This window comes from Gopherus flavomarginatus, chromosome 1 (assembly GCF_025201925.1).
Source record: "Gopherus flavomarginatus isolate rGopFla2 chromosome 1, rGopFla2.mat.asm, whole genome shotgun sequence".
Taxonomy (NCBI): Eukaryota; Metazoa; Chordata; order Testudines; family Testudinidae; genus Gopherus; species Gopherus flavomarginatus.
In genome coordinates this window covers 303,417,749-303,444,736 of record NC_066617.1, presented here as the reverse complement: position 1 = coordinate 303,444,736, position 26,988 = coordinate 303,417,749, and the positions used below count along the sequence as shown (strand labels likewise).

Below are 26,988 nucleotides of genomic sequence, written 5' to 3'. Positions count from 1 at the left end.
TCTATAATATATAACTAAACTATTGTTGTATGTAAAGTAAAGAAGGTTTTTAAAATGTTTAAGCAGCTTCATTTAAAATTAAATTAAAATGCAGAGCCCCGCCCGGACTGGTGGCCAGGGCCCGGGCAGTATGAGTGCCACTGAAAATCAGCTCACGTGCTGCCTTCAGCACGCATGCCAGAGGTTGCCAACCCTGACTTACACCAAATGTTGTTTCTAAAATCTTCATCTCCCAAAGCTCTTACAATGTCACTCCTGTGAACCCTGCGGTGGTTTGCCCTTACCTTCCACATTCAGTTTATGCTTTTTCAACTTCAAGGAATTTTAAATCTTCACAACCAACTTTCCCTGTGTCATTTACTCCCACTCCCTTTCTGTCACCTAAAGCTCCTCTTAAGATTCCATTGTGAATAGCCCATTTGAGTCTTTCCTCCTCCCTACTTGTAGAGCTCCCTCCTCTCCCTCTTTTGTCCACCAAATTATGTCATACTTCTCTCCTCACTCAAGTCACTGCTTACGGCTCAGTACCTTTCAACAATAACCAACCACTTATAGAATGTATACAGCAACTTTTAAAAAAATCAAACTACACCACTTGAAAATTGATCCTTCAACTTATATATTCTATATTTGAACAGTACTATCTAATTTATACTATATATCTCTTGAGAAAAGCTCTGTGGCTTCCACTTCATTTGTTGAGCACCTAGCACATGGTTGGTTCTCAGTAAGTGATGAGCATGTACACCTAAATTATTCGGACAGAGCAAGGGGAAATGAGAACGTTATTTCCACAGTGTATTTGAAACATTTCTCTGCTATTCTGGAGAAGTTCAGGACTGCTGTAATAAAGCACAGTCTTAACATTTTAACTGCCATTTAATGTGTTCACTTTTTAACTTACCCGCCATTTTCTCAATATTAAAGGTCTGATTCTATAAGAAGATGGAAAAAAAATTCTGTGAAGTGGATTTTTCAGTTACAAATAGAGTGATTCCTTACACTATCATATTTTAAAATTATTAGTTAAAAAATGGTGCTGTAAATGGTAACCTCAAGGGTTAGATATAATAAAAGGCTCTTTGTTTTATACCCTGAAATGGCAAAGCATCATTATTTGTTCGCTGAGTGTTTAAAAGTGAAACAGAACCTTTAGTTTCATAAACAAAATGTAATGATTTCTGTTATTAGCACTAAGATACCTTTTATGTTTACTCTACATTTCTTTATTGTATATCCACAATACAAGTATTTAAGTTAGCTTTCTTATCTGAAAAGAGTAATAATACTCTGCTCTGACACAGTCCATTATATATTGAAAACACTGTACAAACATTAACTTAATTAATTCATCACCATATCCCTGTGTGTCAGGAACAAGTAGCGTTATCCCCACCATTTTACAGCTGTAGAAACAGAGCAGTGAAAATGACTTGCCAGGGTGAGTACAAATTGACATTAAGTAATCAAGAGTTTTTGGTTCTCAGTACTGTGGTTTAGCCACTAAACATTTTTATACAGAATTTAACTAGATAAACTTTCCAATTTAACGTTCATTCTAAAACTCCCTGTAAGATTAACTTTTGCAGACTTTTCTAAATTAACTCTCAATGTCAGAAGACTATTTAGAAGCAGATGGACAAGTGTACATACAAAGATTTGAGTTCAAAAAGTTTCAAAATCAATCTCCATGCATGTAGTTCAATATCAAATTACCGCACATAGTGAAATATGTGAAAATGGGGACTTAGCTAACTTGCACAAAAAGTACACTTTTCCTGTTTGGAGTTTAGGTTCAGCATTGAACGGTGTAATTATATTTCTGCGTATATATAGGTACACTCTATACTGCTATATATTTCCCAAAATATCATTGATTGTTCAATGATGTATATGTTAACTGCAAAAATATTAAATCATATAAATTGTGAAATACAAATATTTCAATCTGTTCTCAAACTTTGGCAGAGAGCTTCTTGTCTCAAATACTAAAATTTTCAAAAAGCTTCTTTGCTTAGTCTGTTAATTTCTGAAAGTGTGGTTACACAGGGCATAAATGACAACTCGCTGGGGCAGGGGGGAGGAAGAGAGAGAGAGAGAGAACTTTTTTTTGCCACCAAATGATTTTCAAAATAGCCTCCTAGGTCCAAGGAATGATTTTCAGCTGTTTATTACTTTCAAAATAAGTAACAGTTTTGTTTTGTTTTTAATCCTTCAGTAAGAATATGTTTTGTATGCTTTACAGCAGAAGTGACCTCCTTGTACAACTGCTGCATATGTAGAAGAACATCTAACCTGCAAAATCCATTTTTTCCTTGCATACATTTTATAACAGCACATTGCAGATTTCCTTATGGCAGATTATCCCATTGCCTGATTGGCCTCTCAGCAATTAGTTTCTATTACATTTAAAATTATCTTTTGTATTTCTGGATATCTGATTCTCAACTTTTGTCTCCTTTTGACCACTATAAATAATGTATCTTCTACTCTTTTATTATTGCCTTGGAGGCATATAGAAACTTTTGCCATTATTTGGTGAATTGCACAAATACAATTCTGTAGTGTCTGAAGGGCTTCTTGGGACCCTGAAGCAATTCTATTGCATTTTCCCAGCTATTATATGGCCTGATCAAATGCCCACTGAAATCATTGCAAGATTTCCCATTGACTTTAATAGGAGTTGGATCAGAACCATAGACTAATTTTTTCTACAATTTCATACTATCCCTCTCTTTGTTCATAGTCCTGCTTTACTGCCCAGATATCATCCCATACCCATTCCTCTTCCCCTCGTCGCTACTTTTCTCAATTGGGGGCACAGAGGAACATCCTGGGGTGGGCGGCTGAGCAGCGGTGCCAGGTGGCTCGGGCCAGTCCCATGCCTCTGGTTTTCAATTTAGAGAAGTACAATCAACCTAGCAGCCATGTATTTCACTTAGGTAACTCACATGCAATATCCAGAGGAGGTGGGGCTCAGAGTCTGTTTAAACAAGGACTGCAGGAATACCTTCCCTGTTTGCATCTACTCTGGATGCCATAATAATGGCCAGATTGTTCGCAAACATATGTATCGACAAATGGCTGGCAGCCCAGCAAATGTCCAATACTGAGACATCGCTTCAAAATGCATTGATGTAGCTTGTTCTCCCCTAGAACGGCCGTATACCTGTTCAGGGGGCGTAGCCGAAGCTGTTTCGTATGCAGTGTTGATGTAGGAATTTATTCCCTTAGAGATTATCTGTGAGGGGACTGACTGCCCCTTCATACAGTCTGCATATGACACAAATAGACAAGACAAAGTCTGACAGGGTTTAGTCTTGTTCAGATCAAAAGGTGAGACATCATGTGAAGTTCAATGCATGAAGATACTGCTTCGCTGAGTATGAACACAGCTTTAGGAAAAAAAACAGGCAAATACACTGCCAGATTCAAATGAAGAATGTTAGGTGAGGCCACAATATCACTGTCTTTGAAAAACTGTGTATAAGGATCAGAGGGGTAGCCATGTTAGTCTGGATCTGTAAAAAGCGACAAAGAGTCCCATGGCACCTTATAGACTAATAGATGTATTGGAGCATAAGCTTTCATGAGTGAATACTTATGTCGTCAGATGCATGTCACATACTGATGAAGTGGGTATTCACCCACGAAAGCTTATGCTCTAATACGTCTGTTAGTCTATAAGGTGCCACAGGACTCTTTGTTGCTGTGTATAAGGAGGCTCTGCCATCAAAGCTGTGACTTCCACACTCTCCTTGAAGAGGTCAGTGCCATGAGGCAGGCAGGTTTTTGACACAGGAGAGGAACGGAACAGGATGCCAGAGGCTCAAACAGAGGTCCCATTAGAGCCATCAAGGCTGATTTAAGGTCCTCCAAGGGAGCTGATTTCTGCACTGGCAGATGGAGATGAAGAATTCCTTTTAAGGATCTTGCTACCATGGCATTGGAAAACACTGATCTTACATGAATGGGTGGATGAAAGGCTGAGATTGCTGTTAGACGCACCCTCATCAAGCTAACTGTAAGGCCTAATACTAAAGATGTAGAAAATACTCCAAGATGTCCTGGATATAAGAAAGTGTTGGCTGAACTCCATGGGCCAATGATCACACTGAAAACTGCTTCCATTTTGCTAATGAGTCCATTGTGGTAAAGCGTGTTCTACTATTGAGTAGGACCTGTCAAATGGCCACTGAACATCGTTCTTCCTTTTTATTCACCACAAAACAGCTATGCAGTGAAATACAGGGACCTGACCACGGGGTGCTAAGTGTGACCATGATTCTGCATGAGCAGGTCAGGATGGAGAGGAAGGGGTATGGGAAGCTGAATCGATAATGTGAGAAGGTGTGGGAAAACCAACACTGCCTCAGCCATGCTGTGGCAATGAGGATGAGCTTGGCTTAACCAGCTTTCAGCTTGAGGATAACCTATGAAATGATCAGGATCAGAAGAAAAGCAAACAGAAGAGCTGGTTGCTAGCTGAGGTGAAAGGTACCAGTCAGGGAGCCTGGACTGAGGCCCCCTCAGAAGCAGTACAGATAACACTTTCTGCTGTCCCTTGCAGTGAACAGGGTGATCACTGGGATGCCATTGCAAAGATGACTCAAAGAATGCTGGACTTCAGTGAGCACTCACGAATCAGGTAAAAAATCCTGCTGAGATGGTCTGCGAGATGATTCTGGACCCCAGGCAAATGGTTGGCCATGAGAGCGATACTCATTCTATTGCAGAACTGCCACAATCTGATTGCCTGCTGGCAGTGCATATGCTCCTCCTTGCCTTCTCACATAATACATTGTGGCACTCTGGTTGGTAAATATGTGAACGACTGAACCCTTGATGCAGTCTAGGAAAGTGTGACAGGTATTGTAGATTGCCCAAAGCTCCAGCGCATTGACATGCAGTGAAGTTTCCTGCTTTGACCACAGACACTGAACCTTCAGTGAACCCAGATGCACAGATGGAAATAAACATGTTTTTTCCTGGTGGATGCCATCTTCCTTGATCACTACCACACAGCAAATCTGTCATTATAATATGACTCCTAGTGATACCTTACTTCTGAAAAGAAGGAAAACTTGAGACTTCTCTTAAAAAAAGAGCCATTTGATCTGTATCTGAGAGAGAGAGAGAGACTTAGTGAGCTGTACAACTTCTAAATTGTCTGGGTTGGCAAAACTAGGAATGTCAAGAGATCAGTAGAATCTCCTTAATTAGTAGAAGCAAATTTGCCTAACCTATAGGAATCACCTAGGTTTAGTGAACTGTTTCATGTGCTAAGCTTGGCTAAGACCACTAGATATATAAGAAGCTTTGATAAGAGTACATGAAGGACTTCCTTTAGTAAAGGTGGAAAGTAAACACTATCTTTGTACCTTTAAAGGAAAAAGGTCAAAAAGTACACAATAAAAAAGTGGTTAAATGTTGCAGAAAAAGTCCATTTTGAGTTATATCTAACTCTGAAACCCAGTTCATCATGCCCTAAGCCAGGAAACACTTGAAAAAAATATACGTGTGAGCAATCTAATACATGATAGCATTCTTCACTGTAGTATAATTTGTAAAACAGTTTAGCTGCATGCTGCCTATTTCAAAACTTTAATAGTGTCCCCACTCAATGGAAGGTCTGAATGTTCAAAATCTTGAAAATCAGGCCACTTATTTGGGTGTTTAAATATGCATTTAGGTGCATTACTTTAGGCACCTCAGCTTTAAAATGTTGAACTATGTTCTTATGTTGTTTTTTTTAATCAAGAAAAGAAAAGAAAACTGCCAGCTTTAAATTTTCATTTTCTACTTTTGTATGTATCTGTCACATTTATGTGTTTCTTTTTTAAAGCGATGAAGGGGAGAAATAATTTTGCAATCTTAATGAAATGCAGATTTATTCAAGAGGTTGAAACAAAGCTTTTTTTTTTTTTTTTTATTAAAAGCTTTTGAAAAACCTAACGTTACATGACAGATACATACACTCTGGGGTTTGTTTTCCTCTACATAATAATGCCTAGTGTCAATGGCAATTATGCATACAGACACATGGAAAGAAGAACTTATTTATAACATCCAAGCTTGAACATTTTTATATACTAAGCCAGATTTTAAGGTAAGGAGATTTTTTTAAATTATTAATATAGTCAAACACACTGCTCTTGGCACTGTACTATAACACAAATAGTCCCTACTCCAATAATTTACACTTTAGTGGTACAGATTCTGTGAACACTTACAAATATTAGTAATTTTACTCAAGCGGGTATTAACATTCAGTTAAATAGAAGTACTTGGTGAATAAAGTTATTCATGTGTGTGTTTACAGAAGCACATTCCAATAGTTCAAGAAGGAAGGGCGCACTGGAGGAGGGAGCTAGATAGCAGGGTTTTGTGTGTTTTTTTTTCTTTTTATTATTTGTATTTTGTAGAAGTACAGGCTCATTTCTTATGTAAATTTTGGAAAAGGTGACTCACAAAGGAGATACATGACCAAGGAAAAGGGGTGAAGGCTTAGCAAACAAAGTGCATGGAAATAAGTATGGAGAAGAGAGAGAAAGAAAAATTAGTGAGGCATCTATGCTCCAAAAATGGGCATAACTGAGGGGTTTGGTGAATATAATACATTCCAAGATATAGGCTGGAATGGAGTTGTCATGCCTATGGGTAAGGAAAAGACATTTGATCTTTGCATGATAAACAAGGGGAGTCTGTGGAGGGGTTAAAAAGAAAAGAGGTATCAGGATCAGATCACTGGGTGAGAAGAAAAAATGGCAGCACCATTTTGGACCAACTGGAGTGGGGAAATAAGAGCACGAGAGTGATGTGGCTGAAGTCTACAAGGCAGGAACTGATTATATAAGCCAACAAAGTTTTGTACAATACCCTTTAAACCATCTGGAATCAGGTTTAATATTTAACAATATACAATCACAAGTGCAAAATTACATTCACAAACTCTAGATTGAATTTTCAGAATCATACATTAAGATACTCTTCTTTATTCTCTGTGATCAACAGATATCATTTGTGATCCACAGAGACCCAAGAGTTCGGAAGGAAGTCAAATGTGAAATTGCAGCTCTACTAACTACTTTGTAACCTACCATTTAAATCAACTTCTGTACCAAATGACTGGAGGATGGCTAATGTGACATCAATTTTTAAAAAGGACTCCAGAGGTGATCTTGGCAATTACAGGTTGGTAAGCCTGACTTCAGGACCAGGCAAGCTGGTTGAAACTATAGTAAAGAACAAAATTGTCAGACATATAGCTGAAAAAAATTTGTTGCAGAAAAGTCAACATGGATTTTGTAAACTGAAATCACATCTCACCAATCTACTAGAATTCTTTGAGAGGGGAGGGTCAACAAGCATGTGGACAAGGAGGATCCAGTGGATATAGTATACTTAGATTTTCAGAAAGTCTTTGGACAAGTTCCCTCACCAAAAGCTCTTAAGCAAAGTAAACCATCATGGGATAAGAGGGAAGGTCCTCTCATGAATTGGTAACTGGATAAAAGATAGGAAATGAAAGGTAGGCAAATATGGTCAGTTTTCAGAAGGGAGAGAGGTAAATAGTGATGTCTCCCAGGGGTCTGTACTGGGACGAGTCCTATTAAACATATTCATAAATGATCTGGGAAAAGGGGTAACAGTGAGGTGGCAAAATTTGCACATAATATAAAACTCCTCAAGATAGTTAAGTACAAAGCAGACTGTGAAGAGCTACAAAAGAATCTTACAAAACTGGGTGACTGGGCAAGACAATGGCACATGAAATTCAAGTTGATAAATGCAAAGTAATGCACATTGGAAAACATAATCCCAACTATATATATAATATGGTGGGATCTAATTTAGCTATTACCACTCAAAAAAAAAACAACAAGTCATTGTGGATAGTTCTCTGAAAACATCCCCTCAATGTGCAACAGCAGTCAAAAAAGTGAACAGAATGTTGGGAATCATTAAGAAAGGGATAGATAAAAAGACAGAAAATATCATATTGCTTCTATATAAATCCATAGTATGCTCAGATCTTGAATACTGCATCTACCTCAAAAAATATGTATTGAAATTGGAAAAGACTCAGAAACGGGCAACAAAAATTATTAGGGGTATGGAACAGCTTCCGTGTGAAGAGAAATTAATAACATCGGGACTTTTCAGCTTGGAAAAAAAACAATTAAGGTGGGGATATGATAGAAGTCTATACAATCATGACTGGTGTGGAGAATAATAAATAAGGAAGTGTTATTTCCTCCTCATAACACATGAACACATAATTTGGGGGTCACCAAATTAAATTAATAGGCAGTATGGTTAAAACAAAGAAAAGGAAGCAAAAGGAAGTATTGTTTTCACATAGCGCAGAACCTGTGCAAGTCCTAGCCAGAGTATGTTGGGAAGGACAAGACTATAACAGGCTTCAAAAAAGAACTAGGTAAGTTCATGGAGGACAGGTCTATCACTGGATATTAACTAGGATGGGTCTCTATCTGCCTGAAGCTGGGAATGGGTGACAAGCAATGGATCACTTGATGATTACCTGTTCTGTTCATTCCCTCTGGGTCACTTGCCATTGACCACTGTTGGAAGACAGGATACTGGGCTAGATGGACCTTTGTCTGGCTCAGTATAGCCCTTCTTATGTTTTTATCCATGATATGTAGTTTAAATATATATACACATCAAGCCGCTTTGGTGACAATAGATGACATAAGCTTCACAAGTTTCCCTACAAAAGCAGTAAAACTTTGACTGGCCTTCTGCAAACTTTCCCCAAGAAGTGACTCAGTTCTACACTTCTTCCCCTGCCAGTTTCCTGCACCTCATTTCATACATAGAAACTGCATCTGCATTTACCTCTCATATGGCAATAGCCTTTCCAAATCCCTACAATGCCCAGACCCACTAAACATCATTCAAAATTCAGTTACATCCACTTTCCTCATGTTATTCACCTGAAAACTGATTAATGTTCTAAAAGTTCTCTCTCACCATTTTCAATGGCCAATCTACCTTTACTATACTGGCAAAGGAATGTTAAAGACAACAAGAAGGGGTTCTTCAAATATGTCAGACAAAAAAAAAAAGAAAGGAAAAAAAGATCAAGGACAGTGTGGGTGTGCCGCTCAATGGAAGTGGTGAGCTGCTAATGGAAGATGACAGGAAGGTAGAGCTGATCTATGTCTACTTTGCTTCAGTCTTCTCACAAAAAAATGTGATCGTACAACTAGTGAAGTTACAATAGACAATAAAGGGGAAGGGATGCTGATTGGGATTGTCATAACCTTAGTCCCAGATTTGGACCTTAGCGTCCAAAATATGGGGGTTAGCATGAAAACCTCCAAGCTTAGCTACCAGCTTGGACCTGGTACCTGCTGCCACCACCCAAAAAATTAGAGTGTTTTGGGGCACTCTGGTCCCTCTGAAAAACCTTCCCTGGGGACCCCAAGACCCAAATCCCTTGAGTCTCACAACCAAGGGAAATAATCCTTTTTCCCTTCCCCCCTCCAGGTGCTCCTGGAGAGATACACAGACACAAGCTCTGTGAAACTACACAGAGGGACTCCCCCTCTCCGTTCCCAATCCTGGAAACAAAAGTACTTTCCTATTTCCCCAGAGGGAATGCAAAATCAGGCTAGCGATCCAACACACAAATCTCCCCTTGATTTCTTCCTCCCACCAATTCCCTGGTGAGTACAGACTCAATTTCCCTGAAGTAAAGAAAAACTCCAACAGGTCTTAAAAGAAAGCTTTATATAAAAAGAAAGAAAAATAAGTACAAATGTTCTCTCTGTATTAAGATGATACAACACAGGGTCAATTGCTTAAAAGAATATTGAATAAACAGCCTTATTCCAAAAGAATACAAATCAAAGCACTCCAGCACTTATATTCATGCAAATACCAAAGAAAAGAAACCATATAACTTACTAGCTGATCTCTTTGTCCTTACACTTAGAAACAGAAGACTAGAAAGTAGAACTACTTCTCCAAAGCTCAGAGAAAGCAGGCAGACGGAAAACAAAGACAAAAGACTCAGACACTCAATTCCCTCCACCCAAAGTTGAAAAAATCCGGTTTCCTGATTGGTCCTCTGGTCAGGTGCTTCAGGTGAAAGAGACATTAACCCTTAGCTATCTGTTTATGACACGCCACCCAAATTGCAGACAGTGGGGAATCTCACTGGCGGCGATTTCCTTCTAGAACTTGAAAATAAACAGATTAATACAACACATAGACCTTTACATATACTCCTAAGTATATAACTAACAGACTTCTACATTTTAAGAACACTTTTTAACTACTGAATTCTGGGAAACTCTCACGGGAGAGTGCATCAGCTACTTTGTTAGAAGCTCCTGTGATGTGTTGAATTTCAAAATCAAAATCTTGGAGAGCTAAACTCCAACGAAGAAGTTTCTTGTTGTTCCCCTTGGCAGTATGAAGCCACTTTAGTGCAGCATGGTCAGTTTGTAGTTGGAACCGCCGTCCCCAAACATATGGGCGTAGCTTTTCCAGGGCGTACACAATGGCATAGCATTCCTTTTCACTGACTGACCAGTGACTTTCCCTCTCAGACAGTTTCTTGCTGAGAAACACGACAGGATAGAAGTTGTGATCTGTTGCTTCCTGCATGAGCACTGCTCCTAGACAATAAAGGGGAAGGGATGCAGATTGGGATAAGTAAAGAACATGTAAGAAATCTTCCCGACTGGTTTGAATGAATTCAAATCAGCAGGTCCTGATGCTATTCACTTGAGGGTACTGAAGAAATTAGCTGAAGAAATCTCAGAGCCACTGGCAGTAATATTTGCAAACTCATGGATGACAGGAGAGGTCCCAGGAGACTGGAAAAGGGCTAACATAGTGGCCATTTTTAAAAAGAGAAGCCAGGGAACTACAGACCAGTCAGTCTGACTTCAATACTTGGAAAGCTACTAGAGAAATGTATAAAACAGGGGTAGGCAACCTATGGCAAACGTGCCGAAGGCGGCACGCAAGCTGATTTTCAGTGGCGCTCACACTCCCCAGGTCCTGGCCACCTGGCCGGGGGCTCTGCATTTTAATTTAATTTTAAATGAAGCTTCTAAAACATTTTAAAAACCGTATTTACTTTACATACAACAATAGTTTAGTTATATATTATAGACTTATAGAAAGAAACCTTCTAAAAACATTCAAATTTATTACTGGCACGCAAAACCTTAAATCAGAGTGAATAAATGAAGACTCGGCACACCACTTCTGAAAGGTTGCCAACCCCTGGTATAAAACATTCAATTTGCAAATATCTAGAGGAAGGAGGAGTACTCACTAGCAGCCTGCATGAATTTACCATAAACGTATCATGCCAAATCAGCTTGATTTCCTTCTTTGACAAGATAACTACTTTGGTGGATAGAAGGAATGCGGTATGTATCTTATCATTTGCCCTTCTGTTTTCTGTGTTTCTGTCTTGTTTTGTCTTCTAGGAAATAGGATGGGACTTATACTGCCCCAGTCCATCTCAACTAACATTTTCTCTTCCCAAAGTGACACTGATAAAATGAAATCCTTACTTTGTACTTCACATTTCAAATGCTTTAACTATTTGTTCTTTAATAAAAATTAAAAAGATGTTGAATGGTGCTTGTTACCATAGAACTAACCAGGTTGAGGTCTCTGTACTAAAAACTCCCAAGAAACCTTGTTTAACTATTTAGTGTTGCACAGTGGCAGGGTAATGTTAACATCTTTGACTCTCTGGGCCCATTAAGTGTATTGACATTTACACAATGGGGAGGTTCTTTCAACTGTATATTACGTAAGACATAGTTAAGCAAGTAAACACAAAGCTGAATAGTAACATACATAGCAGCCTCAAGTACGTCTAATTATTTTTTTCTCAAGGACTCCATGTTCTCTACAGGCTTTCTAATCAGGCAAGCAACACTGCATACGAAGAGTGAGCATTTTTTGGAAGAAGGAATAGCAGACTGCTACCATAGGGCTTTTTTTCTCCTCCCCTCCCACCCAATCCTTAACTCCCTCCTGCATTGTCCAAGTTTTACATCATGAGCTACATAAGAGCAATGGCCAATAGACTGATTATTGTTACACAAAGCAAAAGAAGTATTCTGATCACTACTCTCAGATCATTTTTTGCAGGATACCCAAACAGGTTATCTGAGAAACATCAGCCACTGGCACGTTCCTTCATGTTGTTCTTATAGGGAACGCACATTCATTTTTTTTCAAGCTTAACAGGCCTCTCTGATGCAAATTAGCTTTCACTTAGACAATGTGCACAATACAGAAGAGAGTTTACAGACTTCCCATTAAAAAACAAACAAAACCTTTTTGATTTCCAGAGCTGCTTTGTCACACTTGGATTCTGTGCTCTAACGTATTGTTTAATTTTAATATTGACAAAGAAAAGAAATCAAAATGGGAGTTAGTTTAATGACTTCACAGATAAACTGGAACTGTAATGAAAATAATTAATAACCTTTGATAACACATTGACTTTTCCATCTTCTATGCATGATGTGTCTGTATGACTGTCAAGTGTCAGCTCCTGAATATACATTGGTACTTTCAGAATAAGGTAGACCTCATTCATACCAGATAAAAAGACCTAGGGCATAGAAGTTCAGCACTCTCATTTCTACCCCTGTTCAGACCTCTCAGGTGGCTGGGGGATGGACCCTTCAAATCCTGTCCTTTCAATGATACTTTGGGTGGCACATTATTAAAGTAAACTGCTCTTCTCTCTGCAGTATCCCAGCAAAAGGTGTTCCCATGCCCTCTGTAACCTACCAAATGCAAGATTATTACTATCAGCTGCAGGAGGGCATTTGGAACAGAACTACCTTGTTCCTAGTCACTACTCAGGGATCTCTTCTGCTTCCCCAACTGAGTTTTTGTGGGAGTCATCCACAGGCAGACTCTTCAAGCCCTTGAAAAGGCCTCCTCTCCCCCTTTCCACCATACTCTTGAGATTGTTACTGAGAATCATGATTTTATTGCCTGGAAACTGGTATCTCCAAATCCTAGACTGTGGGGTTGAGAGCGCTTGGAATATGACCAGAGTGAAAATTTTGTCTTCTGCTCTGCATCACTTATTTCTTGCACTTTGGCAACTCCAGAGGTTATTGTCCCTCAGATTAGAGATCCAAAATCCTGAATCATCCAAAAGATTGCCTTTCCACTTCTCAAAATCTCTTGGATAGTACTAACCAGGAAAGGGAATGCTTTACCCAACATCAGAGTGTCTCCAGTTGTATTTACACAAAGTACACTTATTCAGATTTTCAAAAAGAAGTGCAGAGGTTTTAACCACAGATCTTCCATTAAATCCTGATCAGCAATCTTACCTATTAGGAGTTCCAAAGTTTTGGAACCACCTAGAAGTTTTCTAATTCCTCATAGGTCCTAGACCTCCACATCTATGAAGGGCCTATGTTTCAGGAAACCTACCCTCAGGAGTGCCTAATCCTTCTACTCTGTTCAGATTTTTATATTGTGGATCGAAGTTACTGTAGGGAAAGTGACTGTCCATACGCATTCTACTTCTGGTAATCCACAAGCAGTGAGCTCATGTCCACAAGGTGCGTGTTCAGAATAATGAAACAATGATTGTAGGACATTTCTGCCAAAGCAGGTGTCAGACCTGGAACCCTCGATCAACAAATTGTGCAGGGTACATATGTGAACTGTTCCACAAATCTCTGAGATTGGAACACCTCTTAGGTAAGCTATGGAAGCCATTTGTGCTCTGGTGAAGAGGCTTAAATGCGAGGTGCGAGACTGTGAGATCCTCTGTGAAACGATGACGAGCCAAAACAGCTGCCAAGTAGACTCTCATGAAGTGAAGAGAAAGTCCCAAATGCATCAGGGCAGCAAGTAACCTAAAATAATGGTTACTGGGGTCCCTAATGGTAACAGGTGCTTCTGCATACCCCAGACAGTCTCTTCTATTTTGCTGCGTAAGTCAGTCCAGTGGAGTACTTTCTACTACAAATCAGAATGTTTTAAATTCTTGTGGAGCAGGTTCTGTCTGTGGTCATCACCCCCATCAGCATCTAGTCTGTGAGGTGCTGCAATGCTGTGTCCCAGGGAGGTGTGGGGTAGAATCTGAGCTTTGGTATGCATGAGCACATCAGTCTGAGCTGGACACATGATTGGGGGCTGAGCTGACAAGGTCAAAAGTGCTCACTCACATCGCTGAGAGCAGTTTAGATGCTAGAAGCTGCGCGGGAACAACCCGGGGAGTGAGGATTCTCACAGCAGAGCAGGGTAAGGCTGGCTCCCAGAGTCGAGGATTGGAATGACCTAGCAGATCACTGGCCGAGATAAAACCAATTCTACATCTTGGAGCAGTGGAAAAAAGTACCTCTGGAGTTCTAGGACAGTGGGGTTTAGTCTTATTTCTCTATCATGGACCTTTCCTCCTTTCTCCTTCTCTCTTCAAGAGAGTGTGGTCAAGGAGAGTTTAGAGGTTCTTGCAAATTCTGTAGCAGGTGAATGAGATCTTCTTGACAAGGAGCAATCATAGACTCATAGAAAATCAGGGTTGGAAGAGACCTCAGGAGGTCATCTAGTCCAACTCCCTGCTCAAAGCAGGACCATCATCAACCAAATCATCCCAGACAGGACTTGGTCAAGCCAGGACTTAAAAACCTCTAAGGATGAAGATTCCACCACCTTCCTAGGTAACCCATTCCAGTGCTTGACCATCCTCCTAGTGAAAACGTTTCTCCGAATATCCAACCTAAACCACCCCCACTGCAACTTGAGACAGTTACTCCTTGTTCCGTCATCTGCCACCACTGAGAACATCCTAGCTCCATCCTTTTTGGAACCTCCACTCAGATAGTTGAAGGCTGCTATCAAATCCCTCTTCACTCTTCTGCAATCGAAACAAGCACAGTTCCCTCAGCCTCTCCTCGTAAGTCACGTGCCCCAGGTTAATAGCTTGATGAATGATACATATAAACTCCACAGTGATTTAGAATGTATTTAAACTAAAAACTGATATTACCTTGGGGGGCAGAGAAGAGAGAGAGAGTGAGAGAGAGAGAGAGAGAATGAACAAACCTACAATTGTTCTTTTAAGACAGTGTTTCTCAAACTGTGGGTCGACCTCAAGGGTGGTTACGACCTTGTTTTAATGAGGTTGCCAGCGTTGGCTTAGACTTTTTGGGGTCTGGGGCTGACGCCCGAGGGCTCCAGCCCTGTGTGGCGGGGCTCAGGTTACAGGCCCCCTGCCTGGAGATGAAGCCCTTAGGCTTTGGTCCTCCTGCCAGGAGTGGTGGAGCTTGGTCTTTGAATATCTTCCCATCCCCACCTGGGGTAGCAAGGCTCAGGCTTCAGTCTCTTCCTCCTGGGGTCATGAAGTAATTCTTCTTGTCAGAAAGGGGTTGTGGTGCCATGACATTTGAGAACTGCTGCTTTAAGAGATGGCAATGGAATAAAACTGAGTAGGGGAGAATGAAAGCACAACACTGATGCAGCGGGCAAAGCAACTAGCAAAGGAATTTGATTGGTTGGGAGAAATAGTCACCAACCATGTAAAATTACTAGGTAGTACCTGGGTGCAACTGGAGGAAGAAAAATCAACTGGCTGCTGAGACACAGATTCAGATTGAAAATCTGGGAAACCAGCATATATAGTATAATCTCATTCTTATAATTTGTATTCCTGACACACAAAACTCAGTTTGTCACCATGTAACTAAGTACCATCTGAACACCACCATCAGATGACTTTGCCAGTCAAATTAATTGTAAATCAACACTCCTACACCATTCAGAGGTTATTTTTTAAAAAAACACAAAACATCAGCCTTTGCAACACAATACAAAAAAGATGTGAAATAATTAAAAAAAAACGAAGGTTTTAACCAGCCTGAGAGGTCATAAGCACTAAAAATCATAATCAAGTTGAATTACACCCAAAAACAAACAGCTACCCATCACAAAGTATGGAGCATTAGCAAAACAGCCTAACAGAGATATGCTACACTGAAGAGGTGAGTCACACAGTGATGAATTAAGGAGGACTCCCATGTTGTTGACTTAACTGACAAAAGTTTGGCAAGCACCCATTGTATATGGCACAACCATCACTTCCTTCTTTTGTGGATTAATTTTAGCTAGGGTCAGTCCTCATCCATCTCTATGCCCACCAGCACTGGAAAGAATAAGCAGAATCCAACATCTGGATTTGATTTTAAAAATTATAGAATTGCGTAGCATATTGATAACAATGTAGTTCAAACTCACTTGTGAAAGCTTTCCAACCTAGTATTTACTACTTAGGCTCCTAAAACCAAATTTAGGCACTTAAATAAAAGTGGCCCAATTTTCTAAGGTGCTAAACAGTTGCAGTCCCCACTGCCTTCATTAAGATGTGCAGGTGCTTAGCACTTTTGAAAAATCATGTAATTTATATTTGGGGGCCCAAATACAATTTTAGAACCTTAATTATAGTCACTCTTATTTGAAAACTTTGGATACTTTCTCTCCCAGAAACTGTACATGTACTCTGAACACTAAGATATAGCAGAATAGCACCACTGGAATTTAACATGAGAGATCATATGGAGATAAAAATTACTTATTTTTTAAAATTATTAATTACTCAGAACAACCCATTAGTTCCCCAAAATGACTGTATGAACACCATCCAATCCATCCTGGATTCCAAACTGGGAAAACTAGTTCCTCTGGACTGCAGCCAGCCTATTGTTCTAGAGTGAAACCATTTGAATGGCAGACAATCCAGGTTCAGGACTCTTGATGGCTTTCCCATTGTTATCCCTTCTGGTAGGTGTAAGCATTTCTTGTCCCAGCCCAGGATAGAGATTATGCTGCAAAAGTGAAGAGTGCTGCTCAGGCTGCAATCAAAATGGTATTCACAAAATAGAATGGAGTTTGCAGATTGATATGGATATGTACAGGCACAGAGTAATCCATTACACTCAGTCTGCTCCTTCTGCTCTTTTCTTTCAGTAATACTGTAATACAATAGTGTGGCTGTGGCTATTTAAACTTCTCAAAGACAGAGGCAAATGCAGTCTATAAGCTTGACGAATATGGTCTTTATCATACAAGATTAATTATTTAGGTGGCAATAATAAAGTCTGATGAAATATAATAAAACTAACTATTCCAGGTAGTTGCACAATGTACCATAAATATCACCACAATATATTCCAGTTTTCCTATGATGAAAGCATGGATGCTTCCCTAAGAACATGCAACATAACTATTTATACACAAAAGTAAAGCATGGATAAATTAATAATTCCTCCAGCTATTAGGGACTCAACACTAAAAGTAGCATCATTAATAAATGTATAAATCATTTGTAAAACAAAACATATATAAATACATCCATATTCATAAGTAGTAGTAATGTATGCCAACTGAAACTGAAAATTAAAAATGAATGAGAACAGAGATAGACAGACAGACCGACCGACCACTACTTATGAATGGGGATGTAACTGTATGTGTTTTGTCTTACAAATGCTTTATATATTTATTAATGATGCTCCACATATATACATATACACATATACATATACACAAATACATATATGAATGTACTTTGGATGTCAGTGACCACTATGTCACCAATAGGAAAAAAAAAAAAAAAGGGGGTAAATCTAGGGATTGTGGCAGGAAAGGCTACATGAGCCATGAGAGGTGTCACTGTGCAAGGCAATAGAGTTCCCACCAAATTTATGTAAGCTAGAAAAATTATTAACTGTGACAGTTTGCATAGCCAATCACTATTTTACTCAGAGTGCTTCCTACAGGAGTATGACAATGCTGAGAAGCCTCTCAATTTCTAACTCTATGCCCAGTAAGTTTAAATTAGTCATGCTATGTCTTCATATATAGAAGGAACTCTTAACTGAGATAGTAGATGTAAAAGTCTTCTGCTGCTTAGATTGAAATGTACAAGATGCTATGCTACATGATGAGGCAGTAAAGTGGAATTTATCTTCCCTGGCTTCCAGTACTTCTATTGCATGAAGAATTTATAGAAAGGAAAGAAAAGAGGAAATTTCTATGATTAATGTTTTTTGCTTTTATTCAAATGATTACATGATAAACTTTTCAGAACTACTGTGTTAATTTTGGACAAATACTGCTTAATTGCAGTTGATTCTTATGATAAAAAGATCAGAAGATTCAAGTACTTTGAGGTCTGTTCATACAAAATAAAAATCTAGAGAGTATAATCTGGAAACCGTTTTGGGGACTATCTTAGAGCTCTATTTTATTATTAGAGGTAGCAGGCTTATATCTGAAAGTTCAAATGATTGACCTACATAGTATATACATCAGATTATTAAGTGTGCCATTTCATGTTAGCTTTAAATTAAAATAAACTTTACTTGTTAGTTACAGACATTAAAGTGCCATCAAAATTAAAATTTTCATTTAATACTACAAACCTTTACTAGCTTTGTCTAAATGCTGCAAATCTTCAGTAAAATTCAGGACATCAGGATACTTCTCTTCACATACTTCAACCAGAAAATGGAGCAAAGTTGTTTTCTGATCTGCTGACTTTGTGTCCTTTAACTAGAGAAGTAAAAAAAATATATATATATTTATACATACACACACACACACGGGAATATAAAATATATATATATATTGGAAACGAGAAAGCTTTGAATTATTCTTACATTCAACATACTCTAACAACTGTGTATGTTATGAAGATAAGAGCCAAGCTGTTAAACCAATGCAGCTTATGTAAGCAAAACGTAACATGATTGACTCGCTGTTTTTGTTGATTTATTTTGGTTGGTTAAAATTTAAAGTAGATTCTAAATACTGACCAGTTTCACACTTATCTACTAAATATTTGGTCTTCTTCCAATGAAAAGTAAAGGAGTATGCTAAATTTTGAAACATGAAGCTCAAAAAAATTAAGCTGCATTTACATGACTCCAGAAATACAAGGGATGCAATATATTAAAGCACAAGAATGGTATGCAGTTACGAAGATGTCTGTGCTCTTTTTTAAATGAAAAGAACAAGATTCCAATAACAAACTTATTTCCAGTCTTGAACAATTATATATAAAAATACTATTCCACATTGGCTATTTACATAAGAACATAAGAATGGCCCTACTGGGTCAGACCAAAGGTCCATCTAAGCCAAGTATCCTGTCTCCCAACAGTGGCCACTGCCAGGTGCCCCAGAGGGACTGAACAGAACATGTAATCAAGTGATCCATCTCGTTGCTCATTCCCAGATTCTGGCAAAAAGAGGTTAGGGACACCATTCCTGCCCATGATGGCTAATAGCCATTGATGGATCTATCCTCCATTAATTTATCTAGTTCTTTTTGAACTCTGTTATGGTCTTGGCCTTCAAAACATGCTCTGGCAAGGAGTTCTAGAGGCTGACTGTGCATTGTGTGAAGAAATACTTCCTTATATTTGTTTTAACCTGCTGCCCACTAATTTCATTTAGTGACCCCTACTTCTTGTGTTATGAGAAGTAGTAAACAACACATCCTTATATACTTTCTCTAAACTAGTCATGATTTTATAGACCTCAATCATATCTCTCCTTAGCCGTCTCTTTCCCAAGCTGAAAAGTCCCAGTCTTATTAATCTTTCCTCATATGAAAGCCATTCCACAACTCTAATAATTTTTGCTGTCCTTTTCTGAAACTTTTCCAATTCCAATACATCTTTTTTGATATGGGGAGACCACATCTGTACACAGTATTCAAGATGTGGGCGTATCATGGATTTATACAGAGGCAACATAATGTTTTCTGTCTTATTATCTACCCCTTTCTTAATGATTCCCAGTATTCTGTTCAATTTTTTTGACTGCCACTCCATATTGACTGGATGTTTTCACAGAACGATCCACAATGACTCGAAGGTCTCTTTCTTGAGTGACAACAGCTAATTTAGACCCCGTTATTTTATATTTATAGTTGGAATTATGTTTTCCAATGTGCATTAATTTGTATTTATCAACATTAAATTTCATCTGCCATTTTGTTGCCCAGTCACCCAGTTTTGAGAGATCCTTTTGTAGCTCTTCACAGTCTGCCGGGGTCTTAACTCTCTTTAGTAATTTTGTATCATCTGCAAATTTTGCCACCTCACTGTTTACCTCTTTTCCCAGATCATTTATTAATATGTTGAATAGGACTGGTCCCAGAACAGACCCCTGAGGGACACCACTATTTACCTCTCTCCATTCTGAAAACTGACCGTTTATACCTACCCTTTGTTTTCTATATTTTAAACAGTTACGAATCCATGAGAGAGCCTTCTCTCTTATCCCGTGGCAGCTTACTTTGTGTAAGAGCCTTTGGCGAGGGACCTCGTCAAAAGCTTTCTGAAAATCTAAGTACACTATATCCACTGGATCCCCTTGGTCCACAGGCTTGTTGACCCCCTCAAAGAATTCTAGTAGATTGGTGAGACATGATTTCCCTTTACTAAAACCATAGTCTTGTTTCACATCACAATCACTTTTGGAATGAGTGGAAATGCATATATCAGATTTGACCCACAGGGTAACAGTGATGCGTCTGTGAGGGAAACCAGGACTGTGACTTGCTCTGGAAAAAAAAACTGATGGCACTTTGTTCTGTTCTGCCTTCTGGCAAAAAGGGTTACGCTGGCATCCCTTCATGACTGGAATATAAACCTAACAATGTTTTTGTTCAACCACCATTTGTGATCTTCCAGGAACCTTCTGCTAAGATGGTTTGAGAGAATTTCTGCAACCCTGTGAGATGAGAGGCCATAAGCAGGATTCCATTTTTGATGCAAAAATTCCAAAACTTGATTGCTTCCTGATACTTTAGGTTGGATCTTGCTTATTCAGGGTTGCCCAGCAGGATTTAGATCATCTGACTCCTGATGTGAGTTATGAAGCCTTGATATGCCCAGTATATGGCTTGAAGTTCTAGAACAGGGGTAGGCAACCTATGGCACGGGTGCCAAAGGCGGCACATGAGCTGATTTTCAGTGGCACTCACGCTGGCTACTGGTCCTGGCCACTGGTCCGGAGGACTCTGCATTTTAATTTAATTTTAAATGAAGCTTCTTAAACATTTTAAAAACCTTATTTACTTTACATACAACAATAGCTTAGTAATATATTATAGACTTATAGAAAGAGACCTTCTACGAATGTTAACATGTATTACTAGCACGAGAAACCTTAAATTAGAATGAATAGATGAAGACTCGGCACACCACTTCTGAAAGGTTGCCGACCCCTGCTCTAGAATGTTTATCTTCAGATATGATTTCTGTTCAGCTCATAATGCTTGAATCCGCAAAACTGCTATATAAACAAATCACATCCTGAGGCAGATACATCCATAGTGGAAGTTTTTGAAAGGAGAGGATGAAAGAATAATACTCCCTAATGAGGACAGACCCTTGGAAAGTATGTGAATCAGCAAGTTCAGAGGGGTTTTGATTGGATGATACACATACTTCAACCATATATCTCTGGTGAAGTCCAGCATGCTAAGTCACATACATGTAGAATGCCATGTGTCCCAACCACACAAGATCTCATGTTGCCTTTGAGTGAGATTGCAGACTATTTTGCACAGGAGAAAGAGGATCCCCCTGTGAACCTCAGGATCACCCCAGTGAACTTGATTCTTTGAACAGGGGATAGAATCAGTTTGTCTTGTTTATTATCAGGTCTTGTTGAGCAAACAGTGAGTGGAGAGGTGCTGGATGCTATGTTCTACTTGCTGACTGGAGTAGCTGAGGATCAACTAGTCATGTAAACAGGGGAATACCTGCTTGCTGATTCTTCTGAGGTGAGCCACCACTTCTGTCATGTACTTTGTAAATACTCTTCAGATGGATGACTGACCATAGGAGGGAAAAGTATATTGGTAGCAGAGGTCTACTACGTGAAACTGAAATATTCTGCGAGTGGGATGGATCACTACATGAAGGTAGGCATCCTGTAAATCGAGAGCAGCATACCAGTCATTGGGATCTAAGGGAGGACTAGAAGCCACAGAAACACTGCAAAAAATTATCTTGATGAAGGTTTTTAGTTTCCACAGGTCTAGAATTAGCTTCAGACCCCCTTTTCTCTTGGATATGGAGCAAGTATTGGGAATAAAAATGTCCTCCCCAGTTTTGAGAACATCCTCTATAACTCAGACACAGAAGAGTTTGCACCTCTTGCATGCATGCATACTTTGTGAGATGGGTCCCTGAAAAGGGACAGGGGAAAGGTGCATGAGGATAGGGCATAGATTGGAACTGTATCTTAAAACATAGTCCCACAGTGCTTGGGACTCACTGGTCTGTTTATGGTCTTCTAGAACTGAAGAAATGGGACAATCTGTTCCCTAAAGTTGGGGTAGGTCAGAGAGAGAGAGGCAAGGAAGATTGAGCACAAATGGTCTGCCACTCTTGGAGAAGCAGACAAATAGGATGCTTAGCCTGAGGCGGGTGTTGCTGACATGTGAGGTATAAAGCAGAAGCAGCAGCAGGAGGCTTGTGCTGTCTCTTAGGCATGAGGCTGCCTTAGTGGATAGTACAACTGTCTCTGCTGCTGTTACAGCCTGCTACATTTCCTCCTTGGTTCAGCATATAAAACATGAGTGAGTAAAGTGTAACCTGAAAGTCTTTAAGGGAACGCAAGATCTCATCATTTTTATCTGGAAAGAGATTAGATCCCTCAACTGGCAAATCCTTGATTTGATGCACTTCTGCAGGAATTCCAGAAGACAAGGGCCACAATGGCATCCATAAGTGTCTGTTGCTGCCATCTCTGAGTCCATGAAATCAAAGCAGCTTGGAGGGACATCCTCACTACAAGATGACCTCCTGAGAACCAAGGCTTCGAATTGCTCTTGAGTATCATCAAGGAGCTTATCAGAAAATTTAGATATGGAATCCCAAATGATGTATTCATACTGTAAATACATTTTCCTATCATACAAATCCAACTTGTTGGGCACCTTTTCCTTTGGTGAAGCCTTGAAGCAACCCTGCCGTCATTCTTAATTAGCTGCAGTAATGATCAGAGAGCCAGATGTCGGGTGGGACAAGAATTGTATGTATCCATGGGAGGGAACTTGGCAACATTGCTCAGTTGTTTTAGCAGTTGGTGTCAGGAGGCTTGGTCTGCCAAAATACCTTGGCTGTTTCTAACAATGCTTCATTAATACGCAGAGCAACTCTGGCAGGCACTGGAGTTTGGAGAATAACAAGTACATTCTTTTGTTTTAAAATTCCTGCCTATTAATTTCATTGGGTAACTCATGGTTCTTGTGTTATGTGAAAGGGTAAATAAGCTCTAAAACCTTTTGCAGTCTCAGTTTTCAAAATGTAATAAAGCATTAATTTCATACTCCAGCAATTCATAAGATTTTGGTTGCTAAAATCATTCTAGAACTGAAGCTTTTCTATATCATATATACTCTCCCTATATAGTAGAATTACAACAGCTGGATAGAGCTATGATTGTGGAAACATGACTGTTTAAGATAGCAGCAGCAGCAACTTAGGTTTTAAACAATTTACCAAACTCAGCACAGATATATGAAAGGTTTTCCAAAACTGAGCATCAGACTAAATTTTTCGTATGGAAAGTTTATTTTACTTATTATAGATGAATGCCTCACATGATTTAATATTAAAAAAACTTGAGACATGCCTGTTTTAGAAAACTTTATATAAAACCAATATAATGCTTTTAGGACTATACAAAGTTTTTTTTTGTTTTATTTTTCTTCTCCAGTTTGGGTTTTTTATTTCAGATTAAAGAAAAATAAAAACTGTCTGTGCATGTTAGCAATTAAACTGTTGCAACTAGGAGGAAAAGTTTAAAGACATTAAGATTTATGGGATTCTGATGTATAGAATACTTCATCCAGAGGCCCCCAGAAAAATTCTGGCTTTTGAAGGATATGGCAGTTAGTTCCTGCTTGGCTGACACATCATATTCCTAAGCACACCTAAACCATACTGCCTTTCTGCCTTTAGTGTTGGTCACCAGCGAGGATGACAGGAAAAGGTAGTCTCAGACTGCATTTTACAAAAAATACCTGTCATCATGTGGATTCTCCATTGTGTTTAACACTCAAATCCTTAAGATCTTGGAATAATCAGAAAAGGCAGACCTGACTATGATGTAGTTGGCAAGGAGGAGTGCATGGCTATTTTTGACAGGCGACTCCAGGTTTCTCTCATTGGCTTCCTTAAATACTACTAAGAAGCAGAGTTCTTTTCAAACTCTAGGGTGACTGCAGGTTCTGTCCTGCGCACTGTACCACAATATTCCAAATAATCCTTAGGGATTCTGTATTTAGGATATATAATACCTCAGGAATAAGGAGCTTCCCATCAACTATAAGCTTTTTAATGTTGTTTATAATATATTAGGATCCATGGGAAAGCACTTGTATCTCATTTCCTGTATAGAACATTCTCCTAACTTTTTTTCCACTACCGAGTTTCCTGCTTGTCTGGACATATAGGCCTCTGGAGATCTCAATCATAAAGTGCAGATTCTCTTCAGCAAAGCTCCATCAGTCTCAAGATCTTCTACCTTCTTCTGGGCTCTAGAATCATCTGAGCAGTTTCCTCTTCAGTAAAATAAACAGGTAGATGAAAGAGTTCACGTGAGACTCGTGGGTTATAATGAAAGTCTTTACACAAACTAAGCTACAGGGAAATTGGTAATTAAGCTATAATGTGGATGGAGTTGCACTGTAATTTTGGGATAGTTTAAACGAGGGTTCATTTCAGGCTGCAGAATAATTTCTGGGAAATCAGCACTCAAACATCAACTAATTCACCCCACAGCAGATGGTGAACTTTGGAGATCAATAGTAAGTTATATTCACATAAAATGTCAACAACACTGCCAGGATTAGACACAAAGAGATGTTAGGAACTATTAAACATCAGTAATGCAAAAAAGAACAAAGAATCGGAGGAGGAACAGTAATTCAATGAAATAGACACTAATGCCTGAGGCCAGGGGCTCTCAAACTGGGGGTTGGGACCTCTCAGGGGTTCGCGAGCTTATTACATGGGGTTCACGAGCTGTCAACCTCCACCTCAAACCCTGATTTTGCCTCCAGCATTTATAATGGTGTTAAATATATAGTTTTTAAAGAGGTGGGTCCACACTCAGAGGTTTGCTATGTGAAAGGGGTCACCAGTAAAAAAGTTTGAGAGAGCCACTGCCTTAGGCCTTGTATACAATGGAAAATTACACTGTGCTAACCAACACAATGTTAAACATGATTTAAGTCTTAGTGTAGAGGTACCATGTTTAACATTGCTGACACACTGGGGTTAACTATAACTAGATGACACTATGCTAACATGCTTATCTACACTCCACATTTAACAACTTGTCCATTAGTATGTATTTTAAGCAACAAACAATAATATTCCAATGTAGACAAGGCCTTAAGAGAGATTAACAATGGATGATTTAAAAAGCATGCAAGAGAAGAGAAGAGAGATGAAAGAAAAAATGGAAGAAACACTGGAAGCAGAGCGAGAGAGAGAGGGAGAGACAAAGGCCCAAATGTATCCTCCTAGTAACAGAGCCTACTATCAAAGGAGGAGTGCCTTTAAGAGGGCTGATTCAGCATCACAAGCAGCAGGAGTAATACTGAAAAGCCAAGTTATCTCACCTATGGGAAGAAAACACCACATTTTTGAGATGCATCATGTTAAATACCAGACTGAAGCTTAGAAAGGTAAGGAAGATAACAAACCATTTTTTGATCATAAAAATAGTTTTTTTCCTCCATGAAGGGTATAAAGTGTTTTGCAGCCTCTTTCTTAGACTTTGCAGTGACATCACACAGGGATTATGAACAGAATGAATTGCCCTGGGAGTAATCAGGTTTAGAAAGTAAGTAATTGTGATAGAAACTAATCTGCACTATAAACGCTTTGAGGGTAGGGCACATATTTGTCCTTCAAACTACCTTGCAGGGTTGTTGTTTTTTGGGGGAATGGGAGGGTAGGGAGGAGTGGGGGAAATTGTATAAATAAATAATAATGGACAAGTGATGAAAAACTGGCTAAATAACCAAAGAACAACTTCCATAAAGGAGAAGTTTCATATTGAAAACATATGCAAAAATAAATGTTTCATAATTATAAGTAAAATACCTCAGAATACAGTAAACTTCAAAAATATTCACACTTTAGACAAGATTATAATGTTAATATAATGACAGTAATATGGCCCATACAATATGTAATTTTATTCAGTCTGTTTTACTCTATGACAAAAATAGAAACTTAAACTTCTTAAAGTGCAAATCAATCTCAACAGACATAAATCTATCTTATATCTGATGTAAAATAGATTAGTTATGTTTAACTCAGACTACCAAGTACTCCTAGAAATGCACTATATGAACTGAAAGGTATAAAAGAACAAACATTTAAAAAACGTAATTATTGGGAAGGGAGGATTCAAACAAGGGATTTAAGTAGTGTCAATGACAAGAAAAAGTGAATGCATTTTAAGAACTCAGCATGTATAATATTTTAAACTCACTTTACATAGAGAGCTGAGGTTAAATCCAAAGGTCTGTGCATTCCGAGAACCTGCATTCATGTAGTTTCCTATTAGCAACACTAGTTCCAGCAACTTGCTAAAGCTTTTGCTCTTCTTTATCTCTTCACAGGCAGCACTGACAGCCATGATGTCAGGTTTGATGTTGTTCACCTGTTCCTCAAACTGAAGCTTAAAGAGAATAGCACTGAGCCGTGTTTGTAGTCTCTTCACATTGCTCATCTGATTGAAAAGAAAATGGAAGATTTCCTTCAAAATTCATGCTATACTTTCATACTGAACAAATGCATATAATCTGGGATGATTTATTGCTGTGACAGGCTTGAAAAGCAATGTATCTCCTATAACTAATAGCAAAACGGATGAATGAAAGAGGGACTGCAACTGAAATCCCGGCTT

The 26,988-nt window shown here is 39.0% G+C and overlaps 1 protein-coding gene across 4 annotated transcripts in view; it reads right to left on the bottom strand.

The window, feature by feature from the left end:
• DIAPH3 (diaphanous related formin 3) overlaps nucleotides 1-26,988 on the bottom strand; it is a 555,175-nt gene that overhangs the window by 192,287 nt on the left and 335,900 nt on the right. For all 4 annotated transcript variants that reach the window (XM_050947581.1, XM_050947589.1, XM_050947561.1 and 1 more), the window contains 2 exons: nucleotides 26,572-26,811; nucleotides 18,459-18,588 (listed from right to left, as the gene is read on the bottom strand). In XM_050947581.1, the coding sequence (XP_050803538.1) occupies nucleotides 18,459-18,588; nucleotides 26,572-26,811 (370 nt within the window). The remainder of the gene's footprint in view (nucleotides 1-18,458; nucleotides 18,589-26,571; nucleotides 26,812-26,988) is intronic.